At 47.5% G+C, this 27,736-nt stretch overlaps 1 protein-coding gene across 1 annotated transcript; it reads right to left on the bottom strand.

The window, feature by feature from the left end:
• On the bottom strand, positions 1–26,576 carry LOC149353633 (uncharacterized). Its single transcript, XM_089577379.1, has 18 exons — positions 26,552–26,576; positions 26,254–26,283; positions 25,928–26,125; positions 25,420–25,478; positions 24,736–25,101; positions 22,768–22,859; positions 22,191–22,356; positions 21,384–21,556; positions 21,253–21,323; positions 21,047–21,163; positions 19,586–19,827; positions 19,264–19,411; positions 18,777–18,907; positions 18,053–18,185; positions 16,605–16,750; positions 15,525–15,709; positions 11,115–11,277; positions 1–270 (listed from the first exon to the last, which is right to left on the bottom strand). The coding sequence occupies exons 1-18, from the start codon at positions 26,574–26,576 to the stop codon at positions 1–3; spliced, it is 2,715 nt and encodes a 904-aa protein (XP_089433505.1).
• Between the last annotated feature and the right edge of the window lie 1,160 nt (positions 26,577–27,736).

Below are 27,736 nucleotides of genomic sequence, written 5' to 3'. Positions count from 1 at the left end.
TCAGTCATTGATCTCTGCAGCTACGCTGCTGGGCTCGCCGACGCTGTCGTCCGACATGAAGGTCTCGTGGAGTCGCGTGGACGAGGGCCGCTTACGGCGCAGCGGCGACAGCGGCGCGATGGTGATCTGGATCTCGGGGCGCGCCTTGGCCAGGTTCTGGCGTAGCATCGAGTGGCTCATCTTGTCTGCAGGCGCGTCGTCCACGTGTGTCAGCACGTCCCCGGGGAACAGGTTCTGGCCCACTGTCTGCACACGCACGTCCTTGGCGCGCTGCGAAACCACAAGCGCGCATCAGCTCGGCTGCAAGCGCTTGATTGAGGGCCAGCCTACTACATAGTAGCGCCATGTCACAGCATTGCTGCCCATTCGTACCAAAACTAGGAGGTAGGCAGCACGTGTGATCCTGTCACGTGCGCCTGCGTCACACCTGGATGGTCACATGGTCGGCTCACTCTGGCAGCCTGGGAGGCCGAGGTCGTCATGCGCTTGAGATAGCCATCTACTAAGATGCATTCTACAGTTTAACTTCGTTGTAATGAAGTCGAATGGGCCCGAAGATTTCTTCGTTGTATCCGTTGCTTCGTTATATCCATAGATAACCTTGGCCGCGCCTGCCGCATGTCAACAAGGAACCTGTCACCATGTAGACCACGGACAACATAGTTCATGTTTTGTCTGCAGCTGACCTGTGTTGAGAGTCTTCAACACGCGCACGAGTGCCCCCAACAAGACCGAATATACCGGCAGATTTTTTTTAACATTTATAGATTTTAAGTAAAAACAGAGATGCGTCGGTGCGGTCAGTACAGCTGGATTGTAAAGCAAGGTGGCAATTAGTACGTCATGGATCCGAACTGAAAGACGAATAATTAACTAGTTAACAAGGTCAGCAGGCTCTATTGTTAAACTGAAAGCCGTCAACATCGGAGGCGATTCCAGTCTAACGTTCTGAATCGGCATTGTGGTATGAAATATCGAGCGTCAAAAATCCTCTTTTGTAAACTCGTTGAGCTGGTGTTCCCATTCCCACATTGGTCATTTATAAAATGGCGTGGCTTGCATTTCTGTTGCAGCACACACAGGCGCAGTTTTTGTATTTTGTAATTAAAAGAAGAAAACATCATTTCGTCAATGATTCCACGCGAAGTGACACCATTTTGTCAATGTGAAGTGCGGAAAAGCAAACTCAGCAAGCTTACGTATTTTCGGCACTCGATATTTCGAACCGAAATGCCCATTCAGAAAATTAATAAACTGAGCTCATCTTCCACGTTGACGGCTTTCAATTTAGCAACATAACCTTGTGCCCTTGAAACCAAAAATTGAAAACCTCGTTACTTAATTTCAGTTAGTTATCGTCTTTAGTTAGGCTCTGTCCCGTGCATAATGTCTGCCTTGCTGTACGATCCAACTTCACAGACCGCACTGACGTATCTCTCACTGTTTTAGAAAATTCTGTAACCGCTAAAAAAAATTCATCCGGCATAGCCACGATAACATACGCGAGTTTTCTTTTTTTGATGGTGCTATAGGAAACGAGCCTTAAAAAAGCTTGTTTAGCCCCGGTTTCGAGGCGCTGAAGCCGTTACGGACCGCGGTGAAAAAAAGGCACAGAGCGATGATTCCGTCGCGAGTGCCCTTTTGGTTTGCTTCTCCGTGTGACGTATCAGCACGTTGGAAATAACATTTCACCACGCAACAGCAGTGTTTAGTGGAAAATGAGTACGCCAGACTGAAGGCCGCCAGGTAAAGATTTGATTTTTTTTTTTTTGCGCAAGAACATTGGCGGCCAAACCTTGCCAAGGCACAAGGTATTCTCGCCCACTAAAGGCTGGGTTAAACGCCAATTTCCCAAGCAATTCACCCTGAATAAGTCGAGAACCAGGCCAGGCTAAGCCAGACCAGAACCAGGCTTCTACCCGTTGTATCACCGGTGGGTACCCGGCGGCACTGGGGATCGAACCCTGCACCTCCCGTACGTGAAGCGGATGCTAAAACCACTAGGCCACCACTGCGGTGCCAGATAACCATTTGATAAGGCCCCCTCACTTGCTTTCAAGGCAAATCTCAAGCATCATGTTCCTTCCAAACCGTGGGTGGCGGCATTGGAGTCTGCTTTCGTTGCCGAAAACAGCAGATAACGTGCACTGAGCTACGTTGAAGTCCTTCGCTATTTGACACTTCGTACCCGACGCAACGTCTTTGATCATGGCCACGTTCTGACCACGTTCTGCTTGACGAGCGAATAGTTTTGCATGTGTTTTCTGATATGTTCGGCAGAGCCGGTTAAGCGCGTTCAATTTCTACGGAGCTATTGCGCACTGTTCTTAAATCGATATATCTGTACTCATCCCGAGAAGGGCAGACAAGTTCACTTTCGTTTATTATTGCGTAAGTAATATTACGTCAGGTCTCAGTCTCTTAGCGTGGCCACGGGGGTAGGCACGTTTGACCTTTAGAGTGACCGCAAATTGGCCCCCCACTTCCAAGCCGTCGGGTGGTCGTGGCGGTAGGCACGCCGCGCTGCAGCTGCCGTCGCTACCTAGTGGAGGCGCTGTTGCGCTGCTCTCTTGCCAGATGTGAGGAAGAGGGGGAAGAATGGGTATAAAGCGCGTTCGCTCGCTTGCTGGATTCATTCGACAGGCTACCCGGTAAACAGAAAGAGAAGCTACGCCTACTTGCAGCAGCCAGAAAGCAACAGCGGGCCCAAGAGACCCATGAAGAGCGTGAACAGCGGCTTGCTAAACGACGAGCTCAGGATGCTGCTAGACGGGCGCGCTGTGCGCTGTGCTTACGCAACCTACCGGGTTTAACCAAAGCTAAACCTCAGCTAATTTTTTATAACCACGTCGTAGGAAAATTTTGCGTCGGAAGAATTGGATATGACATCCATGGTCTTCTAGGGGAGCTTATTTCGTTACAAACCGTTCCGTTATATTTGAAGCCTGTTACCTCTTAACGTACACCACGTATGCTCTGATTCTGGGAGCCCTGATTTAAAGGCAAGATGTGCAAGTAATCACCAAACAAACTGCTTCAGCGGTGGTTGGCTGGCGCAGGCTGGATGCTTTACGTCATGCTCTCCCTAGTTCTCTTTTTTATTGTTTCGTATATAATATTTCGCGATCCTTGAACAGTTTTAGGCTCACCAACTTTGAAAAGTTTTCTTAGTCTACCTAGATATCTAAAGATATTCTCATAGTCCGCACAAGGAAAGCATCCTTATTATCAGTTTTAGAAAATAAACTCGTGTTTTGGGTATGGGAAAATATATTCAAAATACCGTTTAGCTTTATACCGTTAGATCTTTATTCCAACGCAAACATACGTCTCAATGAAGAGAGTATTTTAAATGAGGAAAGACCTTTCAGATAATAAACTCTACCATGAAGCAAATGAAAGCGGCGCCCCGGGGGACGAGTTTGGCAATTCATTTTGCTTCCATAATGTCCCACATACAATACGCCGGAGCCGGCGGCTGGCACTGCTCGTTCAGCACTCAGTCATGACGGCACGAGTAGCAACCACCAGTGCCGGAAAGAGCAAGAATAAACCGAGAAAACAGTAGCCGCAAAATAGAGCCTTAAGATTTCAACGCTATGGGAGATGGCACTGGAGACCTGAGCATATCAGTGGACTGAGGACGGCTTATTCTTTGTGGGGACTGGAAAGGAAGATATAAAAAACGAGTCGTGTGCTTTATCGCCTTTCATCCTACTGCGGAGCCAAACAGAGCTGTTGATTACAAAACCAAGCTATTGAGAAATAAGAGCTAAGTGCATTAGAAGAGGCATCTTCCTGGTTGAGAGCGATTCTTTTATGAACGTTGATCGAAAAAAATTAACGCTCAAAACAAAGCAAAAACGGGGAACCATACAAAATGAAGTTCCCAGCAGTATGGACGGTTGGCGCATATGGTTTCCGTTTTGGCTATGGTCACGTGATTTCATTTTCTTCGTTAGCGCTTTGATAGTGCACGTTTCGGTCCAATGCGATTGTTGAGACAAAATGTGCACCGCTGCCCAGAGCTAAACAATGTTTAGGCTGACGGATTGAAATTTCGAGTGCATTGTATTGCAGGCTTCCATATCAATATTTGCTACCGACGGTGATATTTTGAAGCTGTCGTTTTCCTTATAAATTCCTCTGCCGTTTTGTCCTCGATTAGCTTCACCTGTCACCCCCGAGCCAGTGACTGACTTTCTAGCTACCAGCTCTGACGTAAAAGGCGGCCGCTAGCACTAGCAAAATAATGCGAAAAGAAAAATCTCTCTCTCTCCCTCTGGCATGTCCCGCAGATATTTCAACAATGCAATGCCGAATCAACGAAAGCGTGGGAGGAGGTATTTTGTCACCAATGGTCTCTGCATTTCATTAATGTAAAAAAAAATTCATATCTATTACAAAAAAAAAAAAAACAGAATTATAGCTTGATTGAAATTAGGGAATTAAGTTGATTTCAGAGCGTCTAAGAGCAGGAAACCTGCACAAACATAATGAAGCACATACAATAAATCAATGTCCCAATCCAAAACTGTTCCACCAACAGCTTCTACTGCAACAGTAGGACCTCAAACTTTGACCTGTATAGCCGTTAAAATTAGTTTTTGCAGTGTGCTATCCCCTGGCAGGCTTCCTGCTTCTCGGGAAGCTGGCACCTTCGACCTTGCTTCCATAAATATGTAGGAAAATGCCTCTACCGTTATAATGCGAGGCATTTATTTGTACCTAGGACCACAGGGGTTAAATGCTCAGTATACAGGGCCTGTGAGGCCTGTGATTAACCTACGCTAGTTAAGTACTGACAGCACACCTTCAACACTCCTCAACAGATCCACATGGATAACATTCTTTTATATCGAGGCTGCAATGTACATCAGAAAATTTTAATGGCACAGGTTTTTCTTGTGTCTAAAAAAAAGGCCCCACGTCTCCTATTTCTAATCAACAAAGGCATTCCTGAAGCGCGAAAATTGCAAAAAGCTCACCATTTTAGCATTCGCACATATAACGTGTCGCAAATGGCTACGCAGTATAAAAGAAGAAAGAGAACATAAAGAAAAAAAAACTCCGCGTCTGCTCTAGTCTTGAAGCCCGTGTCGTTAGTCTTCCCCTCAGGAAGCAGTGACTTTTTTTCTCTCTTGCTTATAGCCATCAAGCTTCGGAGTTGTTGCTAACCGATGCGAAATGGCTATATGGAAACTCCCCTTGCCAAGCGCATCTAAATTGCCCCTTATAAGAAAAATTAACATAAACCCAGTCGTGCCTTCTTCAGAAATTAACAAGCACGTGGAATGGCTCAGGAGCCACTTTGAAATGGAATACGTGCACCATTTCGCGTCTCTCACTCTCGGCAACATAGCGGCGCCGACGCCCATGTTGACTCCTATTAACTGGCACTCTTTGAGGCATCCTTTAAGGAATGCCTCGACAAGACGCATTGACGTCGGCACTGACGTCAACGACAATGCCACTGGCGTCTTTCTCAGAACAGCCCTCATAACCTGCTACTGGATCTAGGCGAGCTCGTGAAGGCATCTCGCGTTTTGTACGACTCGAACTGCAAACGAGCTGAGCCCCCGCAAATCACGCAGTTTTGCATTAACGAAGGATTCGGACAGGCATTTACAGATGCTTGAAAATATAACGCTCTAAGGGCGACTTTTAAAGAATGGAATCTCGGGTGGAGAGTCACCTTTCGATTCACTTTGTAAGGAGCATCGCCAAAATGCGACGCTGACTTTCAGTGTGCATAACTTGCCTAGGCGAAGCCTAATTGCTGCAATTTGCTAGCCGCACGCGTTTCATCTGTCGGCCATATTATGCTTTGGAGCCGCATCTCGGCAATATCGGCTTGCCACATCGCACCCGCACGAAAATCGCTCGAAAGTGCGCAGCAGCTCTTCTGTCTTCTCACTCTCTCCGTTTTCACTGCTTCCCTACCACTCCCTGTGCCGTGCCCCTGGAATACTTGGACCGCTCCATTTTCCGACCTACAAGGGCGTAATGTTTCTCCCGCGTTATTTTTCAACGTTTAGGGAATTCCGGAGCGCATACGGATTAACCCAGCCACACTGGTCGTGGTAGAGGACACGTATTCTCTCGCTTCTGGAAACGAAAAATAAATCGACTGGGACTTTGGTGGCTTCAGAACACTCTTCACATTCACAAGAAGATGACTGAGCAATACTGCATTTTCTGCCTCTGATAAGAGGCCGGTCATCGTCTCGATACAATCCGACAGGGAAAGCCTGTTCTTAATAATAGCTACCAGAAAATTTCAGGGGGCACTTTGACAGTCTAAAGTGCGTAGAGGCGAAAGCGTTTTCCGCACCATTTTCGCTGCTTCTGTGGCACTGGTGGCCTCACATATAATTGAGTACTAATTACTAAGTGATGACAAATCACTAGTTATTGATTACTGATTAATTCCTGAATACTAATTAACTGCTAATTAATGACGCTTAAGCTTCGCCTTTAGGAGTGGAACGCGGCAGCGTGTTGTAGCGCTGCCAGGGAGTGCACGGAACGCCACCACCCGTTCGGAGCGATGCCTTGCCCTTTGAACGCAATGCTTTTTGAGGAAAGGAAATGGGGCAGTAATTCTCTGTCATCTCGGTGGACACCTGAACCGCACCGTAGAGGAAGGGAGGAAGTGGGAGTGAAAGAAGACAAAGGGGGCCCGTAATGAAGGAAATGAAAATTGTATTTGAGGAAAGGCAATTACGCAGTAACTGTCTCACATATCTCGGTGAACACTCGTCAAAATTCAGGGGGCACTTTTTTTACCTAAAGTGGGGTCACTGATGTGTGGTTAAGATGTTAAGCTTCGCCTCTAAGAGTGTAACGCGACAGCATCTTGCAACGCGGCCAGGGAGTCCATAGAACGCCATTGCCCATTAGGTTCTACGCCTCACTCATCGGTAAATTGGTTTTTGAGGAAAGGAAATGTATCTGTCTCTCATATCTCGGTGGACACCTAAACCTCTCCGGAAGGGAAGGGAGGAGGATGGGAGTGAGCGAAGACACCGTATTCACTAGACGCGCCTTTGTTCATTCGAAACCATCGAGCTGGCATGGCGGAGTGGATAGCATGCTCGTCTCGCACGCCGAAGACCGGGGTTCGATTCCCGAGCTCGACCAATTTCCTACTCCATTTTATTTATTTGTATGGCCTGACTAGAAAAGTTAATTAGGCTAATTGGGTAATTAAGCAATTAACTAATCTCAGTCCCACTTACTTGGAGCATCACTATACGATCCCTTCAATTGGTTGCATGGTTACTAGGCAAAGTACAATTGGCCCCGTTTGAAATTCGCGCACTGTGACGTCACGGCCGTTTCGACCAATTGAAAAGCGTGACATTTTCTGTCGACAACTGCTGCTTACAACGATGAGGCATTAAAGGCTTTCGCCTTAAAATTTCAGGTTACTCCTCAATCGCCTTAACCCACCAGCCTGGTCCGGCTGTCCGAAACGACTGAATTATGCTTCTACTCGTAACTGGTATTTCTAAACCAAAAATGGAAAAATTTATTGCTTGCTCAAACTTTCAGTTACGCAGAAGTTAAACTGGTGCATCATTTTTTCATCGCGCAATTTTTTTTTTCCAGACCTCGAAATGTATAACCATAACTACCCATACTTTCTCAAGTTTGTAGGACAGTCTATTGAGACTGGTCTCACTCGGACCGCAGTGTATCTTGTTATTTGCGAGCAGCTGCCGCGACGCACAGTGGTTTCTTATGGCTTCTCCCTTCAGTAGACCAGTCACGGGACGCAGTAATGGCACAATCAAGGCCGCAAGAGGCCTTCACACCAAACTGAATCTTTGAGATAAAAATTTGTCATAAAGATAATTATTTGAGTATTTTGGGCTAAATGAAGGCGATTCCAATAAAGGAAGAAGAGTTGATGATTTTAGTTCATATAGGCCTTTTAACAAAAATTCAGGGGCCACTTTGACGATCTAAAGTGTGCGAGGCGAAAGCCTTTCCAAGCAGCTTCGGCCGCAGGGCTCTTGGCACACACCAGGCAGCTATGGGGCGACTTGGATTCGCTAGTTAGTCATGACTCATGACTAACTAGTTATGATTGGTTAATGATTAACAACTAATGACTAATTAATTTGACTAGTTAGTCATGACTAATTAATCTATGACTAACTAGTCATGATTGGTTAGTGACTAATTATACATGACTGGTTAATGACCAACTACTCATGACTAACCAGTCATGGTTAGTCATGACTGACCAGTCATGAATGGTTAACAACTAGCTAGTCGTGACCTGCGACTAGCTATGACTGCGACTAGTTATGACTTTCACTTCAGATATAACGGACGGACGGACGGACGGACAGAGTCATGGCCGCGAGTATGAGCCATTAAAGGCTTTCGCCTCAAAAATGCGCCACGTTCCACCCCGAGGTGCCCTACAAGCCGACCAACGGCCTTCAGGATCGCTTGCTAGCTCTTTTGCTGGCCGTGCAACTTATGCGCATGGTGCAAGGATAAGTGACTTCCAACTCTTTGAAAGGCATTTAACAAGTCGACGCAGGTTTCTGTCTCTTGTGTAAAGCATACTGCAGAAGAGATAGAGGGCTGCTGTTTTATTTTTTTTTATCTATATAGAGGTATGAGAGCCAATTCCTACAGGTGTGAGAGCCATATGGGAGCGCTTAGCACCGCTCAGCGTTCGGCACATTCTCATGCAGCGCAACCATTGATTCACACGTCAATGTTGCAGCCGGCACAAGGCACAGGAGTAGTTGTTTTACGCGGCGCAGTGTAGTAGCAGTGGTTTTACTACAAAAAAAAATGTAAAGATGGAAGGGATCAGTGCTGGCCACGGCAGCTGCTATCTGTTATCTTTTTCTTTCTACTAGCTATGTGCTCAATTTCATACAAAGCGAACTGGTAGCTTTTTCTGAGAGTAGGCTGCACCTAGCAGTGAATTCTTTGTTTCGGGTGAATTTCGCATCCTTCTCGCAAATAAGCCGTTTTTTTAAGTCGGATAGCGAACGCAGTCAATAGTATTTCGCAACACAGTGAGCGCGGGGTAGCACGTCGTGTGCCATTTTAGCGCCGACCTATTTTGCCACCAGTATTAACATTAACTTTTTCCCTAAATTCAAGCGTAATGTGCACCTTCGAAATAAAAATTATTTCACGATCCATCGGGTGTTTACTGGATAAGTCGCGGAATTTCGATGTCTCGATATTTTCAAGAATTGTGAAATTTTGTGCAACATTTTGGACATCTCTGCAAAAGATCATTCTCCAGTATTTTGCGTTCGAAAACTAATAAATTGTTTTTAGTAAGGGCTCTGTACAATGTATAGGAGGAGAAATATTTCGTTTCAAACGAAACAAAAAAAATGACGTGTGAAAGGGTTAAGCGTACGGTGCAGCGTTTCTCCAATTATCAGCAGAGATTCAAGGATTCGGATTTATGAAGCTTTTATGTCTAATGTTTGTGCTGTCTCTTCAAACGGTGACGTAACCGACTATTCAAGCAGCGAAAATGCGCAGGCTTCTCACAGCATTGTGTTGTGCGGAGAAGCTCCATGATGACGTCATGTTCAGTGAGATTTCAGATTTCTTCTGCCTTCACCCGCGCATTGCTGTCCTCGCCGAATGCCGCCAAGCATCGATCCGCGCACTTTGCCGTCGGTGCCGTTTTGTTTTCTTCTCTCTACCAGGTATTTCTGAGTTGGGAATGGCCCCATCGCGGTGGCTCTGTGGTTACGGCGCTCGGCTGCTGACCCGAAAGACGCGGGTTCGATCCCGGCCGCGGCGGCCAAATTTCGGTGGAGGCGAAATGCTAGAGGCTCGTGTGCTGTGCGATGTCAGTGCACGTTAAAGAACCCCAGGTGGTCGAAATTTCCGGAGCCCTTCACTACGGCGCCTCTCATAGCCTAAGTTGATTTGGGACGTTAAACCCTAACAGACAAACAGACTGAGTTGGGAATGTACCGCCAACCATGATGACGTCAACATGCGCTTCCCTACCCAAAGGTGTGCCATGCAAAGAAGCCTGAACGCCGTCGTACTTCGCGTGCCTCCCCTGCAAATTTCACAAATTCAATTCCCTACAGCTTGTCGAATTCTAAGGTCGCCGCAGTTGCTCCTGAGCTGTGGGCAGCAGAAATAAATGGTACAGGGGAGAAGATAGGGAGGCAAAATGTAGAAAGTGGAAATAATATATACAAGGCAGAGTCACATACATAGTTGCATTAACGCGCGTAATTTACCTAATGCATTATAGCGCTGCCTATGGCACCACAAGCCCTAAATCTTCGCGAGGTGTCACACTTGACCTGAACACCAGCGTGACCAAGAAAACGAATGTTATAAAACTGCCCTCTGGTCAAACTAATAGCTTGCTCCTCATACTTTTGCCTCCAGGTGGCATGCGTAAATCACAATGCATCGTTTAATATCCTACCATTTTCAGCCCACATCCCAATGCTGAATTTTCTCCGCATGCGAGACTGATTTTTTGTTTGGTTTGGTTTGGTTTATTGGGATTTAATGTCCCAAAGCAACTCAGGCTATGAGGGACGCCGTAGTGAAGGGCTCCGGAAATTTCGGCCACCTGGTCGCACAGTACACGGGCCTCTAGAATTTCGCCTTCATCGAAATTCAGCCGCCGCAGCCGGGATCGAACCCGCGTCTTTCGGGTCAGCAGCCGAGCGCCGTAACCACTGAGCCACCGCGGCGGGGCTGATTTTTTGTGACGCATACTTCCATGCGAACCACGACGCTCAGAAGATGCGCCTCCTTAGCTGACAGAGGCAAGGATAACTCCGAGGCCGTATTCTGTAAGTATTCTTTCCCTGTTCGGCTCTCTTGCGTCTGCGCCATTGGCCAGCCCGCCTTTACTGCCAGAGCCGACGAACGATATTGCTTAATAATTATCAACCCTAACATCGCCGCAAAAGGATTAATCGAGGAGTGCATTGTTAGAAGATATGGCGCCCGGTTTGGTTTGGGCTGCAGGCGACATTCTACACGAGGGAAGGCTGACAAGGGCTCACACAGGATGGGCAATGCCCCGTAAGCATCGAGGGTTCAGTCCAGGCTGCGACTGTCTGGATATCTCTACGTACCTGTATGATGTGTACTCGGCTGAACGCCTTCTGGCTCTGGTCCCAGGTTTTTGCCTCGAAGGTGGTAAAACCATACCAGGCCCCTTTGCGGCATCCGGCTCGCACCAGAGACAATGTCAGCGTCAGGCGACCACAGGACTGAAGGATGTTGTTCATGTCCTGCCTGCAAATGAAATTGCGTCGCCTGTGCAGTCTTGTCTTTCGCGAACGGAGGTTTAAGGCACGTTATTCATCTTTTCTGTAGGTGTCGTCTGCAGAAAAGTTATCAGACCACCACACTTGAAGCCGCAATGGGCGGAGGACCGCACGGTGCCGCAGGGGACTGGTGTAATTTGTTTTTTTTGTATTTTTGGGGACAAGATGGTATTTCACTATTTCCCCGAGATTATGCGGACAACTGACGCAAATCTTCCACCAGTCAACGCCTCCTGGATTTTCCAGGCCCACTAAGATCATTCGCTTTCCAATGGGAGCAACGCGGACGCCTCGTTCAACGGTTACCCGCCATGTGGCGTTCTTGGCGGAGCCTCGCATTACGTCACTCCAAGAGATGAGCCGGCAACCCATTTTCTGTAGCCTCGGTGATGTGGCCCAATCCGGCGAGGCATCATACGACCAACCCGAGCCCGGATCAGGCAGCGATCATGCTAGCGAGCGGAAAAGGGTAGGAGACAGGCACCAGAAACAGCTTGATTCACCATTTTCCGCTGATGCCAGAGGGCTTTGTAAAATGCAAGAAGCTTTGCGTCAACATGCGCGTGCGTTCTCGCTCTGATGATGACGTCATGATGACGTCAGTCGTTTTGAAACTTTTGAGATTGCACACTGAACCTTTAATAACCAAAAAGAAAAATTATTATTGCTACATTATGTGAGCCAATGCAAAAATGTTGAAATATTGAGTTCATAAATTTGCTGAGGCTGCCGCAGTTTGAGAAAGCGGTATGCAGATAATTTGCGATGCAACGTATGCAGTCCATTTTGAACAACTAGACTGATTTATACAAAGTCAACTCGTAGAGCTATATTCCCAATGAAAATGACACAACGGGCTTTTTTTAAACAGAGGGGCAGATTCCGTTTATAGCAATGACAATGTATTTGGACATTGTTGTACAGTCGCTTGCATCCTTTTGGCACTCTGATGTTTTGGACGTGTTTGTTCTCACCCATTTCACGCATTCTCTTTCAGTGTAACGAAACACCAAACTCGGTGTCTCCATGGCTTTTGTCACCGCTCTCCTTGTTCTCACTGCCATTGCTGCCTACATAAAATGACTATACTCGGCGACAGCCTTCATTGGCAAAGAAGAGAAGGTACAGGGGCGGAGCGTACCTAACTCTCATTCCACCGAATATTTCGGCCGCATCACGGTACGCGCATCGCCACTTGTCACGTTGAGCTCTTCGCGGTAGCTTCAATATGCCGCTAGTGTAGCTGTCGCCATCTATGGGCGCTTCTTGTAACCGAACATGTCTAGCGAATTCTCTGTAATCGAGAGTGTTTTCCTTGAAACATTCAAATTCGTCAATTATATTAAGAATATGCTTTAATTAACGTGTATAACAATACGCCCTGTTTTCTGAAAAAAAAAAAGCTTCTTACTGCAAGCGGTATCTATACTATATACATTCATCTGCGTAGGAACAGAAGGCGTGTCTAAACTCCGTAGCTTCCGCTCCATTGGGAGAGAGTTGTCGAGTATAATCCCGTTCTGAAACGGACGTGCAATACTGTTCCTCATATTTGCTTCTACTCGCTCAGCAGATCAGGGTCGAATACGGGAAGCAAAAATTCAGGGGGCACTATGACTGTCTAAAGTGCGTAGAGGCGAAAGCGTTTTCCGCACCACTTTCGCTGCTTCTGTGGCACTGGTGGCGTCACATATAATCGAGTACTAATTACTAAGTGATGACAAATTACTAATTAATGCTTAATTACTGATTAATGCCTGAAAACTAGTACACTGCTAATTAATGACGCTGAAGTTTTGCCTTTAAGAGTGGAACGCGAGAACGTGTTGTAGCGCTGCCAGGGAGTCCACGGAACGCCACCACCCGTTCGGCGCGATGCCTTGCCCTTTGAACGCAACGCTTTTTGAGGAAAGGAAATGGCGCAGTAATTCTCTGTCATCTCGTTGGACACCTGAATCGCACCGTAGAGGAAGGGAGGAAGTGGGAGTGAAAGAAGACAAAGAGGGCCCGTAATGAAGAAAATGAAAATTGTATTTGAGGAAAGGAAATTACGCAGTAACTGTCTCGCATATCTCGATGGACAGCCGTCAAAATTCAGGGGAGCACTTTTTTGACCTAAAGTGTGGTCACTGATGTGTGGTTAAGATGTTAAGCTTCGCCTCTGAGTGTGGAACGCGACAGTGTCTTGCAACGCTGCCAGGGAGTCCATGGAACGCCGTCGCCCATTCGGTTCTACGCCTCGCTCGTCGGTAAATTGGTTTTTGAGGAAAGGAAATGTATCTGTCTCTCATACCTCGGTGGACACCTGAACCTCGCCAGAAAGAAAGGGAGGAGGATGGGAGTGAGCGAAGACACCGTATTCACTAGACGCGCCTTTGTTCATTCCAAACCATCGCGCTGGAATGGCGGAGTGGATAGCACGCTCGTCTCGCACGCCGAAGACCGGGGTTCGATTCCCGAGCTCGGCCAATTTCCTACTCGGTTTTATTTATTTATATGGCCTGACTAGAAAAGTTAATTAGGCTAATTAGGTAATTAAGCTATTAACTAAGCTCAGTCCTACTTGGAGTATCACTATACCATCCCTTCAATTGGTTGCATGGCTAGTAGCCAAAGTACAATTGGCCCCGTTTGAAATTCGCGCACTGTGACGTCACGACTGTTTCGACCAACTGAAAAGCGTGACATTTCTGTCGACAACTACAACGATGCGACATTAAAGGCTTTCGCCTTAAAACGGTTCTCGAAGCACAAATTTGGACAACGATGTGCGAGGGTGGGTAGCCGCTACGTCCGCTGACCAACGTTTCGACAAGATGACTTCTTCGTCCGGGCAACTGCGATCATCAAGGCAGAGATTATAGAGGCCCTTGACTCCCAGAGGGAGAAGGTGGGATGAAGGTGAGGGAAAGAGAACGGTACGGTGAAGAGAAAACCTAGAAATCTATCGCATAGTTCCTGCCGCAGATGAGAGACATTCATTAGCCAGCGCACTGAGGCTTCCCACTCCCTGCCATTGCTCAGGTTTGTCTGGTGCGTATTGCTGTCAGCCTATTTTTTGAAGAAATTCGCGTCCTTAGCGTACTGAACTCGGGAACACTTTGTGGTGCTCATTACGAAAATTCCCCAGTGCGGTGAGCTTAAACATACTTTCCTAAACAGAGACTAAATGACGCAGATGCCCATAGCTACGCATTCGCGGCAAGCCAGATATCAGCAAGTGTATCACTAAAAACAGGCCTCTCAGGTGTATCGTAACGGCATTAGCAATCTTTAAAGGCCCATCGAATGCAAGCAAACTTCCACGTCCTTTCATTCCGGAAACCCCTCCCACGTAATGAGCCATGTGGATACCGGTAATAGCGGTTAGGAGACGTATATGCGCGCCACTTTTCCCTTCCCCATGCTTCCTTACACGGGTTTCGCAGATTTTATTTAGCAGTCACTGGCCACTGGACTCCAGAATTTGTGTCTGCGTCCTACGCTAAATTGAGTACACGGCATACATTTGGTGTATCAGAAACTCGCAACACTTGGCGGCGAAAGGTTTGGAAAAAATTACACATGGAATCAAACGTTGGCCAAAATTAAGTTTTTTAATGCCGAGTCGTGCAGCGGATGCGGCAGGTAGGCAGCTTGTAATGTAGTCTGTAGAGGGACAGCAGTGGTATCCGCTCATTTATAGATCCCCAAAGCACCTTCGCGTCCACAGCCACAAGAGTGATCGCGAAACACATTTATTTGTGCGCGTAGTCACATGGCGAGCTGCTTTCGAGCATGCACCCGCACAGCCGAAGCGCAAGCTCGAGTACTGAGACTTGGCTAAAAAAGCCCTCTTAAAAGCGCCTTAACTCAAAACTCTCAACAGCATCATGCGAGCAACTTGTTCACCTGTATTTATCTTTTGGAAAGAATGCAGTTTACGTTTTGCGTGAATGGTCGGCTGGTGGCAGCGGACCAGCATCTGTGGCTTGGCCCTGTACTTTGCACCTTCACGTTCCTGCGATACTTGGCATAAATTAGGTTGGGCATGTGACCTGCATGCAAATGCGCTGTCTGAGAGAAACAGCATGCCTGTGATTGCAAACGTAGCTTGCTGGCGATGTGCGGCATCCGCGCGGGTGGCGCTATTACTTGCAAGCTGTACTACTCGCAGGTAAGTTGTAACTTACCTGCGAGTCGTAACTTACAGGCGTCGTGCCTGCAGTGGCTCACCTGGTGTTCATGATCCTGTACGGGCTCGACGATAGCACAGTGAGCACGAGCTGGTCCCCTGAGGAGTTCATGATCTTCCGAACGATGTTGAGAGGAAGTCCGGCGAGTTTGGTACCGTTGACCGCGACCACTACATCCCCAATCAGAATCTGGGACCTTTGGGCAGGACTGCCTCGCTTCACACTCTGCAAAATCATCGATGGCTTCGTCACCACATGAGGCAAACAACTCCTCGCGTCCGCCTCATGTAGAATTAAAAATCCTCAGCGGCTTCCATCGAAATCTGCCTCCGACCGAGCAGATTTCTTCTCGGCGCCCTGCTCTAAGACCACTATGCGCGGTAGTTGCAAATAGAAACCTGGAAGGAAATGCTGCATTAATATTTCAAGAGGTAGTGCGCTTATATTGAGGCTAGAACAGATCGCCTTAGGACTATAGGCAGTACAGAAGTACGAGCAGGGAGATGAAATTTGTGTAGCATGCGGCTGCAGTGCAGAAAACCTTGAACCTGTTCTGGTAGACAGCAAATCTATACGCCCAGGTATCAGAAGACTTGGTGAGCCTTCCAGAAGCGTTGGGTGTTAGGAATAGTGAAAGCAAAATTAGCACATCAACCGAAGAGACGAAGAAGAAATGATCAGAGTGCGCGCGGCGTAAAAGCAGAGTGGAAAAAGTTGCACGAACCGCCATGGAAATAATAGTAACATAGATCAGAACTTAGAAAATAGCTTCGAATGGGGAAGAAAAACCGAACAGGATTCAAGTAAGAAAGAGAGAGAGGGGGGGGGGGTGAAAAACAATACAAAGACACTTTAATTAGGCAAGGTGACACTCGCCCCATTGCCTCGATTAAGCGATGCTGGCCATAGCATACATATGAATATACATATACACAGCTTGGTCCAATATATTGTGCCATTTACGCTCAAATAAATTTCGTTTTGTCCGTGTGCTCTTATTGCGTCAGCCTCTTTTAAGCTAACTTGTGGACGGCATCAGGTCCGCACACGCTGAAACTCTCAGAAACGGCGGATGCACGAGCTTTATACATCACCTCCGCATTTCGGGTTCCGCTCTCACCTCTACAATGTAGTAATTGGCCCCTCCTTCACCCGTCACGGCTTCCAAGTTGACTCCGAAGCTCCAGAATCTCCCGAAACTTTTCTTCCGGAATAAGATCAGGTCGAGCTTCTCGGTCGCTCTCCGGTTTCGGCTGAACGTGTCCGCTGGGAGATAATTTTTTTGCGCTTTCATGGAGCTAAAGACGACCTCGTAACTAAAAACTCTTGCGCTCAACTTGTGCTACAATAAAATGTTGAGCAGTTGGGTGAAAGACAGAAGAGATGCACATAGGAAAAAGAGCGCATATTTTGTGCACCACCGTTAAGCTTCCGCTTAGTCTCACAGGTGAATTGCGAGGTTCGACTAATTTGCCGCAGCGATGAATGCCTTCTGGAGTAAACCAGAACACAAGGACGGCACGGAACATTCACCAAAGATAGCGCTATATTGCAAGGACTCGCAGTCAGCAAAATAACTCTACCCCATCTCCCCCTCGGGATATGAGTCACGAAAAATCCTGTCTTCTGAGGCGAGCACAGACCTATTCCCTTTATCCTCCATCACAATCTACTACTCCCACAGCCCATGAATCCCGTGCAAATACACTCAGCGAAGCACACACAGCCCTTCATTCTACCGTTTTACCTTCCTCAATGAGTGGCTCGCTCTCCAAATCCAACACAAACTCGTGTACAGCATGTCTCTAGCGCTCTGGGCTAGCGTGGTAGACGGTCACTGTACTGAAAAGCTCCAGACTGACGGATAATGTGCAATAAAATTTGTTCTCTCTCTTTACAGCAAAAAGGCTTTGAAAACTCCACACGAATACACGAAGCGCACGGCTGATTCGAGATTAACTTTCACATCTTGGCTTTCGTATTATTTGCTACACTGTCACTAGTCGGTGACAGTGCCCACCAATCAGGAACTAGTGATGCACCTAAGGCTGTAGACTAAGAGTCCGGCTCGTTGCTGCTCAAATGTACTTGTATACCTTTATTACTTATCGTCTTCCAGTGTAGCCATGGGTCTGAGACACAGCGCACGAATCAGTTACGATAGCCGCCTTGGCTCTCCTCTAGATAGCTATAGTGGCTTCACTGCGCACTAGGATTAGATATTGGCTCAAAAGAAGAACGAACAGTTCCGTGATTTGCCCCTGTGTTGGCTCAGACGTAGGGCACTAAGCCACAGCACTGCCTTCAGGCTACTTTATGGTGAGCATACGAACCGAGAATTGTTTGAAGGCGATGCGCATCGTTTCTACTCGGAAAAAGGGAGTTTTGCGCGATGGTGATTAACTGATGGCGATAACCTGTGAACCTATACCTGCCGTGCTTTTGATTATATTAATTTGCATCATCACACATTCAATGCTAATAACAATGTACAGTGCAATAATATTAATGTTATGCATTATATTTTTTATGTGAATATGAAAGCGTCACCGAGTAGCATATGCTCACTTTTCGAAAAGCCGGTAAATCCGTAGTTCGACTCCGCGTCGGTCGTCTTCTGGTAGTCTATTTCCGACGATGACATGTTGGATTCTCCCATGAAGGACTCGTTCACAGACACAGGATCATCGCTCTCTTTCACCTGAAATTGCGCAGAGCGTTTTCTTGCACGTGAGGTTCTTACTGTGCATCCAACTACATTGCATGGCCTTTAGCGCTTATAGAAGAAGACACGGGGCAAAAATAAAACACAAACATGGGACCGACGCTAGCGTCGGTTTCGTGTGTATGTGCGCTAGAAAATGCGGTCTAGAGTGACCAGTTTCAACTACAGCCCGAATTTCCGCCTTCATCTCTGAAACCAAAGCTTGCGGCAAAAATTCAACTGTTGAGCTCAAGCGGCCCTGTTTCGCTTCTGCGGCAAAATGGTCGGTTAATCTCCCACATTATTTCTTTGTGGTCACAAACGAGCCTCTTGAAATCGCAGACTTCTTAACGGCGCGAAGGCGGTATGCCGTACGCTACGTTTTAAAAAAAGTGAGCTAATTCAGGTATGCCGCCTGACTAGCGCTACCGTACGGTACGGCTTCGTAACTGTGCGTGCGCATAGGACTCTGAGGCTTCCGCGTGCATTTAGACGTGGGCCAGAGGCTGTGACGGCCATTGTGCTAGGCGGAGACTTCCGAGCAGCGAAATTACCTGACAATGGACCGCTGCGACGCTCTACACTCACCATACAGGCGAGTTTCCTGTATCCCGACGAAGCGTATGTGAAAAGCGGCCGATGTAGCGCGCTGTCCATGTCTGTGAGCTCCTCGATCTTGATCAACTTCCTCTTCTTGGTCGAAGTCGTCGCTCCGGGAGCTGCGATTTTCCGAACAGTAAGCAGTAGGCTTTTATTTTTCGTATTTGCATCGTAATCTAGAGAGCTTATCGCTTCATCGCTTTCTCGCGCTTGATGTCAACTCTGCGGCAATGTCTTGAGCTAAAGCCATCGAACATGGCCGAGGCGACGCACTGGTGCGAATTAATAAGCACTCTTGCCACTGCATTTATATATGAGCCGCTTGAATAAAACAACAAGTAGTCACGAGTGGCCTCATGCCAGGTATTTCAGTTTCTCGCTGCTACTATTAGAGCGGCGTTCTCAAAGGCTCTACACGCGTCACACATTTCGACGTCATGTTAAAAGAAAAGCATGCCGGGGGTACCCTACGTACAGAGGTTCAACGTGCTGTGTTCAACCGCGTTGGTGCTGAGGTCTGAGGGCGGCGATATCTGCATCAGCTCGTAAATGGCAGGAACGCTGCAAAGGCTGTTGGTTGTACGGAGCCGGTTCCAGTCGAAGTCGTCGAAGAAGGAATGCGACTGCGTTCAAAGAGCGGGTTGCTTTAACAGCGGTCCAGTAATAAGCCAACAGCTAGCAAAAACGCTGCGTGGAGCGTATAATGGTAATGCTCAAAGTACTACAGCATATCTAAAAGAGCCCCGCTCAGTGCCGGTGCCTGAGTCTTGGAGCGACCGGCAGCAGTCGCAACGCACCTTGATGTCGCGGTACTGCTTGGAGCCGAGCCGTTCGACGGGGTTCTTCTTGAGCAACAAGTAGACCATGTCCTTGGCGGTGGTGGTCGCCGAATGCGGGTGTTCGCTCACCTTCGGCCATTTGAGCGGTGACGCGATGATGCGGTCTCGAAGCAGCTTTTTGGTCTTGCCTCGGAATGGAACACGGCCCGTCATCAGCTTGTAGAACACCACACCCGTGGACCACCAGTCGCACGCGCGGCCTGCGCTTAGAATCATGTTCCCTGAGGCACTGTTGGTGCTCAGCTCTCAACTGTGGAGCGCATATGCGAGTGAGGCACGACCTTTTGACGCCTGCTGAGAGAGATGGCCTCATTCGTGTTTTGGCGCCGCATATGGAGGGCTATTTTTTTAACGTGTGCAGATTTTTATTTTAAACTCTGTTGTGGTCTGTTCAGGTAGACTATACAGCAAGGCTGACATTGAACGTGATAGAGCTCAATAGTTAGATGATTAACTTAAATTAACTAATCAACATCTTCATTTTTTGTTTTCGCAGGCAAGGTTCTATCGTCGCGAAATTGAAGGCTGCGAATATGAATGGTTAGCCCTGCTTTGAAATTTTCTTAATCGGCATTGTGGTTCCAAGCATCGAACTTCAAGAATGCGCCTTTGAGAGCTCGTCGAGTTCGCTTAACCGAAATGCATATCAATAAAATAGCGTCGCTCGCATTTCTAATGCAATAAATACGGACGCCGTTTATGTAGTCGATGATGTACGAGTACCTAGTTACCTTTTCTCGACGACACCATGCGTAGCGACGCCATTTTATAAATATGCAATACGAGAAAGCCAACTAAATGAGCTTTCAAAAGCGTATTTTTGAAGTTTGACGATAAAAAAAAGTGAAACTGGGCTAACCTTCGACGTTGACGGCCTTCAATTTCACAATATGACCTTGTCCCCTAAAAACTAGAATAGAATTTTGTTTAGTTAGTTTTATTTAGTTATTCGTATAAAATTGAGTTCTGTTGCGTACACAATGTTCGCCTTGGTGTACATTTCACCTGCACAGACCGCATCAACGCATCTCAAGCAGTTTTTAAAATAAAAATATGTGAACAATAAAGAAACCCAGCCGGTATATTTTGAGGCTCCAGCTTTCCATGGTTTCGTGATTGTATATCATTTAGATCATTAAACATGGTCTTGTTAAAGCCTGTCTGCAGATCTTTCTCCCTCCGTCCACACTCATTATTTACTGTGAATCCAGGCCAGCGTCAAATTAACAACGCCTTGTAGAAAGGAAGTTTTGCGATGCGTGCTCCGGGCAGTATTATTGCACTCTACTATAGCACATGCCGTTCGATTGCTCCTCGTCGAACCTCTTACAATGCACGATTTGATTTAAGCGCATAAATTGCACACGTTACTAGGCATCATGGTTCACAGCTAAACCAAAAATGTCAGCTTCATCTCACCGTACGGTCTTCGCTTGAGTATTTCGGGAGCCATATAAGGAATGGTTCCGGCGGATTCTCCATCCCTGAATTCGAACGGGGTCCGCCGGAAGTAGCCCCGCATGACACGTTTCGTAACTGCAGAGATAGCAATAAACGTGTCAGAGCTGGCTACGAAAGTAAGTAAGGAAAAGAAATACTTCGCGTCTCGGCAATGCAGTACTCACAGTGTCCAAGGCAAACTTTATTGGTGTCGAAATCTATGAGTTTTACTCTTCCTCCAGGAATCATGAGCATGCTGGAAGAGATGCGAGGAATGAGCCTATTGAGAACGCAGTGAGCTGCGCGTGCAACTCACTTGGACACTTTGATGTCCCGGTGCAGGAAGCCCTTGAGATGAAGGTGCTCCACGGCTAGGACAAGCTGGGCCATGATGACGCGCACCTGGTCTATGGGCAGGAACACGGCGCGCTCAACCACGCGCATCAGGTCCACGCCGCACACGTACTCCATCACTGTCACGTACGCGTCCTGCGCACCAGTACCCGCTCAGTGCCCCCACCTGCGTGGCTCAAGTCGCTCAAGGATACGCCCGAAATAGGCAACGCAAGATTACTGTCAGCATTTTATGAAACATTACAGGCAAGCCCGTTATGCTCAGTGGCACTGGTAAGGACAAATTTAAGTTGTTTTTTTTGTCCTCCCATCATTGTATTTGTCAGCATGAGTACAACCCTAATGTGCCGTTAGGCGGCATTATCTCTTTTTTTTTTTTTTGACCAACCCAACGAATGCTATTAGAACCAGAAGGAGACTGGCTGTATGGAAAGCTTCGTTCCAAGACTATACGCACTCGAACTGAGACTTTCTTCATCGACAATAGGGAAAACAAAGATCCGAAGACTTCTTCCGACTACATTAATTCAATTCGCGTAAAACCTGAGACCAGAGAAAGCGATGTTTCTTTTTGTCATGCCTCGACTTCTAGGCCACTTTTACTTAACAGGTTCCTGATCCTGAGCCACTGTATCTGCTCAGAGCTGCCCTTCCTATAGCTATAATGACACTGGTTGAATTAGCCCCATTGGCCGCTATACGGGGGCCATGCAAGTCGTCGAAAAACCGCGAGCAAATGAAGCCTGCGCTCGCAGTAGAGTTTGCATACCTTTGTGGCGAAGCAGACGTAATACTTGACAAGAAAAGGGCTTCGCACGACAGACGCAACCACCTTGTCAATGCATGCTTGCTTGGGTCGGTTGAATCTGTCCGATGCAATCAGCTTCACCGTGCAGATCAAGTTGGCCGGCTTATATCGTGCCTTGTAGACGGCTCTGGTTTACGAAAAGACAGAGTTCCCAAAGTCAGAATTGATGGTCGATATTCCATGTCCACACCAGCGATGATTTTTAACATTTCTGGAAATTCTACAGAAAACTTATTCTATAACTTGAGCTTGGCGCATGATGGCCTTAGCCGCCTATGTGCCATAAAACCCAACACAACACAACACATCACATGTCAAAGTCGGACTTTTGCCATTAATTTTTACAACCTTAGCGAAAGCTTCACGGGCTTTGTAAAAATCAAGCTTATCAAATGCAGTACTTGGTTTTACGACCTCCATCTTCCCGGTATCTGGGGGGGGGGGGGTTCTGCAAAGTCATCAACTTGTTTTGGCTGAAGTGGGTGACGGAACTACTTCAGTTCCCGTGTTTATTTCTGCTTGACCGCTGTTTACTCACCCGAAACCACCAGCCCCGAGAAGCTTCACCGCCTCGATGTCTCGAGTCCTCGGTATATATTCGGTGAACGGCGGCTGGTCATCAATTCGCATCTGTCGTAAATCAAAAAGAAGGCACAGATGAAAGTTGATTGAAACAGGCCGCCCAAAATCAAATGCCTCACTACGTCGGCCAACCAACTAAAGGCCCAGCCATCGAGAAATTGCTATGCGCGCATGCTTTGGGGGAGACTCATTATTGTGCAGGTTGCATTAGCAGCGCTGCACATTCAATTTCAAGATTTGTCAACTGGCATCTCATAAACAGCAGATACGCTATCGCTTTTGGGTTGTTGACGGCAGCAAACATACCTTCCGTAAATACTGCAGCGCTATGAAATGCTGATGTCCCTAGACAACAGGTACCACAAAACAAACCGCGGTCACCCTCGAGGCCTAGAAGCGGTGACAGACATTGAAATGAGCACTCTAATCTAGGATGTTCGAATATCTGTGAGCAAGTGTGCTTAGGGCAACACGCTAGAGGCAGCGAGAAGTTCAGCTTCTTGGTGCCACCCGTGACCCATAAACATTCGCACCGGGCGAGCAGCGCAATTTTAGCATGAGGCTACCACAGCTATCCACAACGTTTTCTGCAGCAGAGGTGCTTTACTTCTATAATGCAGCAGTGAATGTCCATTGAGCGAGACGTATCCGAAACGAAACTGTCAATATATCTAGCGAAATATATCTGGAGGTTCTGCTTTCCTTGTACTGCCCTGCTGGTAAACTGCTGTCTTTTGCATGCACGTGGGAAATTAGTCACGAGCCGCCTTCAAACAACGAGGCATTTACGAGCTGCACTGGCGCACTCATTCTACAGCTGGGCACAGTTCTGTCCGCAGAATCGGCTGAATAGCATCTGTTTGACGCATCCAGACTTCTGATTCATTCAAACAAGGTTGTATGCTGGCTGCAGCTTAATATATGCAGTATACAGACTGCACTCTGCCCTACGAGCACAGATGGAGGTTTTTCAAATACAACGTTATTGTGCACTATAAGGTTTAAATGACAGGCGTACTGTGCCTCTGTCTTTTCTAATTGCCGTTTACCTTCAAATTACTTTTTTTCCTTTTTTGCTCTTGTTCATTTATTTAGATTGGTTTAAGCTAGTGACGGCTATGTTGGGACAAGCATTCCCTCACATTTAATTTCTCTTTTCTTTTGGCTCCTGCAGAATTACAGAGACAGAAAATAAAGGAAACGAAGTCATTGTGACACTGCTGAATAAGGGAATCTGTGCTTTGTCAGCATAAAAGAGGTACACGGTACCTTCAGTTCCTTGAGTGCAGACTGTACTGAGCCCATAATAATAATCTCTCAAAAGAATGGGCCAATTTGCTGTTACATTTACGTCATGTATGCACGCGGCAGGAATTCAAAAGTTTAATGTTGCTTACACCCAAAGCTGGAGCAATGCGATGCAGCCGGCGCTAGGAGTATGTCTACAAGGTAATGATGATCACTTTTTATGGCGCAAGGGCGTTAGCGGAAAAAGAGCGCCATGGTACAAAATATTTCCGTCCACAGTAAATTTTAACGATGGTTCTTTCCCTTTCTACAGAGGGGGGCTCGGTTCTTTCTAGTCATGGTGATTCGGCAGTGATGAAGCTGCATTTCACATTCAACAGCCTCAGCGATATATAAACAGGAAAAAATTTAAGCCTCGTATTACCTCAGGGCTTCACAGTGGAGACTTAAGGTCTTTGCGCAGACCTCTAGCAGAAAAATGCAAGAATTAAAATAAAAAAGAAAGCACCTTTAAACCATACGAAGTAGCTACTTGAGGCTTGCACATTTAGAACTACAAATTTAGATGTAGGTCATCGCAAAGTTGTCTATTTTAGTTACTTCGAAATATAGAGAGTTTCGCGTGCAATACACGCCACGACCCAGCGTTCGCGTGCGCAGTAAGTGGTGCACAGACCTTGTCGGTGCGCGTCACAACGGCGTCGCCAACGGCCATCCAGTCGGTGACGGGCACCTCGGAGATCTTTTCGAGGGAAGTGGCCAGCTCGCCGACGATAATGGTGAGCTTGCGGATGACCAGGCCGAGGCTGCGTGCCGTGATGGGCGCCCGCTTCAGGCAGAGGCTGTGCAGCCCCATCAGGTTCTCGACCATGTCGCGGATGTCCTGGTACGTGATGAACTGCCGGTGCAGCTTCTGCAGGCAGTCCTGCGCGGCCAGCACCGACTGCTCCTGGCAGAAGTGCGACAGCGGGTCGCGCAGCAGCGACACCTTGTTCTCGCGCTTGATGAAGAACTCCAGCAGCACCGTGGTCACTTTGGGGATCTGCGCCAGCGCAGAAAAACGCTTGCACCGTTCGCCGCACAGGAAAGCACAACCGGCGAGCTGCCCGCAGAATCGCTTTCTGGCAATACTGCTGAACAGGGGACAAACTTCAGAAACATTCAGGCGGAAGATGCCAAATGTCGGCCCGATGGTCCAACTCAAAACGTGGTGAAAGATGACCCAAAAACTTAAGCTATCTTTAAGCTTTGCAGAAAGGTATAGCTGACACCTCGGTCAAGTTTAGAAACTTGACTGAGGTGTCGATAGACATCTATGGGGCAAGCCGTTGTTGCTTCAGTGAAGTAAAATCGCTCTCACCCGAGGAAACAAGGTAACCAAAACCTTCACCGCCGAACACTTCTTCTGCCGCATCATCTCTGCAAAAGAAAATGCAACAAGCTGCCGTTAATTGCCGCGCGTGTAAAGAGCGTTCGCCACCCTTACAACCTTGCAGGCGCAGTAACGGTAAAGCGAAAACGTTCTCTCACGTACCACCTGAGTTCCCAGGCCAAGATATTAGCGGCTGTAGTGAAGTCGCATGCGTGTTTAGGCGAAACTGCTCCGTGAACCAGCTCGTGGGAGCTGAAATGCTCCTCGACTTCTTAATACAGCAGCAGCAAACTCACTGGGTTCACGGGAGCCTTAGCTTGGGAACTTCTTTAGCAGGTGGTACAGAGAGCTCAGACGCGACGCGACCATCTGCTGAACTCTAAAAACTGGCCGCAGGTTATGCCGGTGTTTCGACTTAGAGGTCCGTAACTCGTAGGATTAAAGAACTATGGATGAGGTAACGTGCGTATCGGTTTCCACTCGGTTTCCGGCGTACCTTTTCGCTTCTGAGGAGACAGCGCCGTCCCCTCGGAGCTCGCGCTGCTGGCCTCGTCCTCCTCCGAGCTGCTCGAGCTCGACGTCTGCGGCGAGGACCTGCTCACCGAGCTCGCGCTGCCCGTGTTGGTGGACGCCATCGTCGACGTGCCTCCGCGATGCCGCGTAGACGTCGTCACGTGCATCGTTGTCGCGCCGTCTGCATCGCAAGAACGGTGCTCGGCGTCGCTCATATCGTATGCCATGTGCCACCTGAATTCTCGAGCCGTACGCGCGGAGCTGAACCGGCGCACATATAAGCGTGTTTCATGGCGAGTGAATACTTACCGCCACGGTTTGAAAGCCTTTCGGAGGTCCCTGCAGAAAGAGAATTTTTTTATGTTGGTGCTCAGCGTTATGCTTTCAGAAATCCGCCCCTTTGTTCTCGCACTGTGATGTGAGAACCTAATCTTCATCGTTAAACCGAGACAACGGTCGCTATTGCACTTCAAATGAAACACGTCTTCTAGGAGGCGTAACCAGCTTCAGATGTTTTAAAGCGACAGTTGGGGCTGTGCAGCAAGCTCATCGCGCTGAGCTGACGTCAGTGAAACAAACATGGCACCTCCGGTGCCTCGGCACCTACCTCCGAATTTGTCCGAGATCGGCATCGTGGTGTCAAGGGTGGTGCGGCTTGCCTCAGAGGCTGCGGTTAGCCAGGCGTCCTGCCAGCAGTCGAGATGAACGACGCCCGCAGCACAGGTCTCGTGGGAAGCTTGAGCAGAACATCAGCTGGTGCGCTACCAGCGCGCGCCTCGAGCGTCGCGCGCTCCGTGCAGCGCGGCTGATGATGACAACTGACGCCCCAAGCGGAGTTGCGGCGAACTAACGCTCTTATGTCGTCTGGTTTAGTTGTGCATCAAAACAAGTGTTATTGATCTTTTTTTTATGCTAATAGTGCCGACTTTTTTTAATACTGAATGTTAACCTAAAAACATGTACAGCAATTAGAAGCACGCAAACAGAAAAACCTCCAAAGGAATTCGCGCGCAGACCGTCGACGTTCACGCGACGTTTTCAGAAGTAAAGGAAGTGCGTAGTACTTGCTGCCGCTAGCAGGCGGGCGTTCTTGCCTCACTGTCGCTCTTTCCGCCTAAGTACTTCATCATATACAAATGACCCAAAAAAAGCGACCACACAAAAACACTCCTTCGCCTACCTAGCAGTTTTATATTATTCATGTTCAAAACTCCGAATAAAATTGACGCAAGGTCTTTGTATCGTAGTATGTTTTGGAGGTCATTTATCAAGGGGTAATTTTTTTTTAACGTTTACAAATTTTATTTTGAATGCAGGGAGATGTACAGTCTTTGTCAAAAGTTACCAGGCTGCACGTTTTTCTTCTCAGTTGTATATTAAAGCTATTATGCCAGCCCTCAAGCTCTAAATTTCTGTATGGTAAGAAAAATTCCTCTTCCCACCTTCTAAGAACTTTTTGATCATAAGGGAAGCCGTGAGGGCGCTACTATACGAGTGAGAATAAAACCACGCAGCCTGGTTACTTTTGACAAAGACTACATCGGCGCGGTCAGTGCATATGGATTGTAGTCAGGTGGAAATTGTGTACGTTACAGTGCTCAACTAAAAGACTATTAATTAACTAATTGTTTCATTTTAGGCCACAAGAGTGTACTCAGAAAGCGAGCACAGTTTTTTTATTTTTTATCTTCATTATGATTCGAAATATGAAAATACTTCTTTGAAAGCTCGTTAACTTGGCTTTCCCGTGCTGAAATTTAAGAAATGGTGCCCCACTAATTTCTAATGCAGA

Source organism: Amblyomma mixtum, chromosome 3, assembly GCF_055824585.1.
Source record: "Amblyomma mixtum isolate Tamu chromosome 3, ASM5582458v1, whole genome shotgun sequence".
In the NCBI taxonomy this organism is placed as follows: domain Eukaryota; kingdom Metazoa; phylum Arthropoda; class Arachnida; order Ixodida; family Ixodidae; genus Amblyomma; species Amblyomma mixtum.
Note: the sequence above shows the minus strand (reverse complement) of the source record. Positions and strands in the feature narration are given on the sequence as shown.